Source organism: Ictalurus punctatus, chromosome 14, assembly GCF_001660625.3.
Source record: "Ictalurus punctatus breed USDA103 chromosome 14, Coco_2.0, whole genome shotgun sequence".
Lineage (NCBI taxonomy): Eukaryota > Metazoa > Chordata > Actinopteri > Siluriformes > Ictaluridae > Ictalurus > Ictalurus punctatus.
The window spans coordinates 6,816,251-6,822,275 of record NC_030429.2 but is presented as its reverse complement, the minus strand read 5'-3'; the positions used below and the strand labels follow the sequence as shown (position 1 = coordinate 6,822,275).

General features: G+C 40.9%; 1 protein-coding gene across 1 annotated transcript; it reads left to right on the top strand.

Annotated features, from left to right (window-relative positions):
• Positions 1 to 611: 611 nt before the first annotated feature.
• On the top strand, positions 612 to 5,659 carry drd1a (dopamine receptor D1a). Its single transcript, XM_017484676.3, has 2 exons — positions 612 to 1,130; positions 1,309 to 5,659. Exon 2 carries the CDS (start codon positions 1,563 to 1,565, stop codon positions 2,631 to 2,633), a length of 1,071 nt encoding a protein of 356 aa, XP_017340165.1. The 5' UTR covers positions 612 to 1,130; positions 1,309 to 1,562; the 3' UTR covers positions 2,634 to 5,659.
• The last annotated feature ends 366 nt before the right edge of the window (positions 5,660 to 6,025 follow it).

Here is a 6,025-nt window from a genome sequence, read left to right as displayed (position 1 = left end):
TATTAAACATGTACAATGCTGAATGAACACTAACAATAAGCACAACTAGGATACAAACAAATTAGGAATTTAGCCTATATACACACACACACTCACACACACACACACACACACACACACACACACACATATATATATATATATATATATATATATATATATATATATATATATATATATATATATATATATATATATATATATATAGTGTGTGTGTGAGTGTGTGTGTGTATAGGCTAAATTCCTAATTTGTTTGCATCCTAGTATCCTATATTTACACACACACACACACACACACACACACACACACACACACACACACACACGTATATATATATATATATATATATATATATATATATATATATATATATATATATATATATATATATTTTTTTTTTTTTTTTTTTCTCAGAGTTTGTTTGTTTGTTTTTGTAATGAGTGTAAAGCTGATGGAATAGGGGATACTGGCGGATGTCCTTGGGGTTTAGGCTGCTGCTGGATGAAACCTGAAGCGCTGAGTGCGTGCGGCGGAGGGAACGGCGCCTTCTCGCCACTCGACGTCAGCGCGCGAGCGCGGCACGGGGCTCGCGTGTCCCGGTTTGGCTATCTCACATCGACATGGACACCACAGCAGAAACCACACGGCGCGTTTAGAGTTTACGCAACACATCCTTTTCTTCCTGCATGGATCTTTATCCAAGCCGAGGAGCATTTCATCGAGCCTTTTGGGGTTTCCCAGGATCTGGGAGTTAAAAACACGCGCGTTAGAAAGACGAGCTCTGAAACCCGTACTATAAGTTCTTTCTTATATAAGATGCATGGAATGAGAGGAAAGGAATAAGCAGATGGAAGAACAGTAAGGAGAAGGGGTTTTTCCCCCGCCTTAAGGAGAGTATACTCGGTTCTTGGGAATAACATTTTTGCCTGCATAACGCACAAATCATGCAATCTGGAAATGATGTGCTTTACATCAGTATTCTTCATTTATTCTTTCTTTCTGCATTTATTCTTTCTTAATTTAATGTATCAATGTGACTGAACCACAGCCGTGCGCTTTGGATGACTCCGGATGGCTCTGCTGGAAAGCAGAACATTTCAGTGCACAGAGAATTGGAGGAACAATTACGGTGAGTGAAATAATAATAATAATAATAATAATAATAATAATAATAATAATGATGATGATGATGATGATGATGATGATAATAATAGTGGTGATTGATGATGTTGATAACTTTGGCATTAACATGATTTAGGTGGTAAATATTGTTCATTAATTTATAAGAAATTCATTTACACACACAGTGACTTTTGATATGCAAGAACATAATTTGGATGCAGCAAGGAAACCAACTGATGTCGCAACATGTCTTCAAAGAACATCGTGGGAAATAAATGTTTGAGATTTTGGCTGTGAGAATAATAAACCAAACCTCACGTACAGAACAGGAAGATGCCAATGATCTTATCATCTATCAGGCTCTGTTCTCAGTCTTTCAGTGGGTTCCTGCTTCTTATGATGCAGTGACTTCTGGAAGGAAAAAAAAAAACTTGCAGTGATGGATTTGAACTTAACAGTGATTGACAGCGGTTTGTTGGAGAGTGACCAATCAACGCGAGTTCTCACTGGCTGTTTCCTGTCTCTCCTCATTCTTTCCACACTGCTGGGAAACACGCTAGTTTGTGCAGCAGTCACGAAATTCCGTCATCTCCGCTCCAAAGTCACCAACTTCTTTGTCATCTCACTGGCTGTGTCAGATCTATTGGTTGCCATCTTGGTCATGCCTTGGAAGGCTGTAACGGAAATCGTTGGCTTCTGGCCTTTTGGATCATTCTGTGACATCTGGGTGGCTTTTGATATCATGTGCTCAACAGCATCCATCCTCAACCTTTGTGTTATCAGTGTAGACCGGTACTGGGCCATTTCCAGCCCATTCCGCTATGAGAGAAAGATGACTCCCAAGGTGGCATTTGTGATGATCAGCACGGCTTGGACGCTGTCTGTGCTCATCTCCTTTATCCCAGTGCAACTGAACTGGCACAAGGCACAGCCAGCGAGCTTCCCGTTGCAGAATGATTCTCATGGGGCACCTTTAATGGACAACTGTGACTCTAGCCTCAACCGAACCTATGCCATTTCCTCCTCCCTCATCAGCTTCTATATCCCAGTGGCCATCATGATTGTGACCTACACACAGATTTACAGAATAGCTCAGAAGCAGATTAAGAGGATCTCTGCGCTGGAGAGGGCTGCTGAGAGCGCCAAGTTCCGGCACAACAGCATGGGCAGCAACTGCAATATGGACTCTGAGAGCTCCTTTAAAATGTCTTTCAAAAGGGAGACCAAGGTGCTAAAGACCCTGTCGGTTATAATGGGAGTGTTTGTGTGTTGCTGGTTGCCCTTCTTTGTCCTTAACTGCATGGTGCCATTTTGCGAGCGTAACCTTCCATGTATCAGTCCCACCACCTTTGACATCTTCGTGTGGTTTGGATGGGCAAACTCTTCTCTCAACCCCATTATATATGCCTTCAATGCAGACTTTCGCAGAGCTTTTGCCATTCTCTTGGGCTGCCCTAGGCTTTGCCCAGGTCACAGTGTCATAGAGACACATAGCCTAAATAAAAATTGAAATGACCCTGCTACACGATTTTCTTCCTCCATGGGGTCAGAGGATATTCTTACTATGTGGGGGACCCTGCTCTAAAATACAGCCTATAGCACATTCCCCTGTGCCAGAACAATCATGTGTACAAGAGGGGTGAAGGGATTTGGGATTAAGGCTCTGAGAAGAAAGCCCTACTGCTGTGCTGGGCACCAGTACTGATGTTTCTGTTAAGGGGATAATCTTTTTGACAGGTAATGCTCCTGACTCCAAAGACTGATTGCCTTGAAATCCTGCAGCTATGGACTATTTCAGGCATGAGCAAATTATACAACTTTAAGGGACGAGGCCCTTAGGTATTTTATATTTCCTTCCCTATGAATATGTTTCACTTGTGGACCTTAAGAACTATAATGAACAAAGAAGAATGTTTTTATGGAAAGGAGGTCAAATGTGACTGAAACCTGCATAAGGAACAGTCTATATATGAACTGGAATTGAAACTAATGACTTCAGCTGGGCAAACACAGAATACAATGGGATGTATGTTCTGTAGTGCTCTTTTCTCTGCAGCTCATTTCCAGTTTTTAAGCTGGTCTTTCAAAGATAAAGACACATCAGTATAAGGATTAATTTTTGGCATTCACATCGAATTATTTCCTGTTAACAAATGTCTTAATTAACTGGATTAGATTTTTTGAATTCTTGCATAACCAAGCGCAACAAATGTTTGTAGGAAATATAAACAGAACAGTATGAAGAAGAGAGGCTAGGGCTGTTTTCTTTCTAGCCCAGACTAAAGATACATGCAGCAGACAGAGACAGTTGTGTGAGTTGATTACAAAGAGTGAAACACCCCCTAGATTTGATCTCCATTTGCACTTCACTGACACATCTGTAACACAACATCAGCAGTGATTAATGAAACTTTCAGGAATTCTACATTATGATATTTGGCAGACGCCCTTCTCCAGAACGACTTACATTTATCTCATTTATACAACTGAGCAGTTGAGGGTTAAGGGTCTTGCTCAAGGGCCCAGCAGTGCCAGCTTGGCAGTGCTGGGATTTGAACTCACAACCTTCCTATCGTTGGACGTCTTAACCTCTGAGCTACCACTGCCCAATTTGAATCATGAACTCAGCTATATGTCGTAATAGCGTGTATGTAATAGTTCGCCCCACATCATTATTATTATACCATCAATGAGACCTTGTGCTATAATGCATTACTCAACCCTAATAGTTTCATTGTTGAGCCAATAATAGATATTAGATTGTAACCCTTCCATCTAATATCTCAACCAACCATCACTGCTAGCAAGGAACTGTATTTGGGTTTATTTCTTGGTCAATAATTGAAACATCAAGATGAATATAACCTGGTTGCAGAAAATAAAAATCTCCCAGTTTTCATAACATATCCCTTAAACCTCACTATTCATAAGATGAAGCTTTATATCCTATCTTGTTCCAAAACAAGTGGGCAGATGGTCAATTACGAGATGGTTGTTCCGTGATTGTCATTATGAATATGTATGCAGTTCATTGGTGCCTGTGCTCCTCTAAACTTGCTTTTCTATCACAAAACTCAGACAGCTAACGACCAAGACAAACAGAACAGATGGCCATTAAATATGAAAGCAGAGGTGGAAATGAACAATGATGAGTGTATGAATGTGTGATGGGTTCATTGTTATTATGACCGCTACTGTATTCAGAAGATGCCTATGCTGCTCAAAGGATATTCTACCTTCATCTCAATAGTAAACAGCATCCATAGCTATATGAATTAATGTGTGTTATGTGCAGTTCTACAATGTGGCTATATTGCTAAAGTGCTTTGGGAACAAGAACTGACAATGTTTCAGGGAAATGGTGGTTGAATTTTAGGAGTGCACAAAAGTTGACCTCAGCTCCTTCTTGTTTGGGAGTGAGAATATGATGTTAGAGGTGTGCTTAGAATATCAAAGTGTTTACAGAACGGAAGATGTTTCACTCCCTCTATAAGGCCCTGTTTACACTAGTACGTTTTTGTTTTAAATTGAAAACGATCCTCGTCCACACTGGCGTTTCTGCTGCACGACCGAAAGCGCATGTCATGTGACCATTCATGCATAGTGGGCATGAATGAACTAGTGTAAACAGGAAGTTGGTTGCTAATCCAAACCGGCGTTCCATGTAGGGCTTATGCCGCTGGAAATGAGATTTGTTGGCGATTTCTCTAATCATAGCTCGCCTCTTGCGCATGTAGGCAGCTGCAGTTTTATAAAATACAGAATTTAACTGCACAGTGGCTGCTAAGAATGACAACAAAGCCAGCAAAGCTTGCGGTTCAGTCTCCGTGTTGTTGTATATACAATCAAAGTAGCGTAATGGTCATATGGTAGGGGCTTGACGAATCAGGGAAGGATACGCAATGATCCAGAAGAGCCAATCAGGGGGAGAATCTGGGTGAAGCCACGCCTTCGTTTTCAAAAGTCTTCGTTTTGGTCTGTTTACACTGAAACGCCGGAGTAGTGTAGACGACAGGCGTAACCGTAGCAACAGTTATGCGTTTTAAAACGAAAACGCACTAGTCTAAACAGGGCCTTAGACTTTGGTGTTTAACTCATGATAGAATGCCAGTAATGAACTTGATGCTCATCCATCAAGAACATTTTAGTACACAAATTAGCAAAACAAATTCCTGTAATTTGAAGCAGTAAAATAAGAACAAGTTATCAACATGTTTCATCATCTTACTGTATCACTGTTGAAACTGGTAAAAGTGGTGTATATTCACTACGGCTGTTGGAGATGAACTCTAGGTGATTTAGCTATCACGATAAATGTACTATTATGCTGTATGTAATATGAGACATTAAGTTAAAAATCTGCTAAATTCATTGTGATGTACAAGTATTTTTATCTCAGCCTGCGCTTTGACCAAAGCTGGACTTCGTCAATACTGTTCAGTGAGTAGAAAGACCCAGATTAATTAAGTGGTTATGGTATCTGCACCCACAGTGTCAGAAACTTGCCCCTGACTTTCGCTGAATAAAAATTTATGTTTTATTGCCATACATTTCCTGTCTCGTCTTTATCTCACATAAGAGTGATGCGAGCTTCCCCTGTCAATGCCACACTATTTGCTGTGTGGAGAGGCCCAGAAACAAGTGCCGGCTGCATGTCACACTCTCTCTTGTCCTCGGTGCGGTGAAATGTGAACGGGAAACAATAGCAGACAGGAGAAACTGGGCCTTGGCATCCTTTACGATTTCATTAGTTTCTACAGCGCCGTGTGACAGAGCACTACTGACATAAATACAGATAATAAGCTCAAGCCCAACTGGAGGAACTCCAGTGTCAGGCAGATTTTTTTGCACAGCCAGCCTTTGTGACTATGTGTTAAATCCGACCGTACGCAGTAGGGCCTT

Bases quoted from the DNA above. Each gene is read 5' to 3' on its own strand.
- drd1a (XM_017484676.3), top strand. From the start codon at position 1,563: ATGGATTTGAACTTAACAGTGATTGACAGCGGTTTGTTGGAGAGTGAC.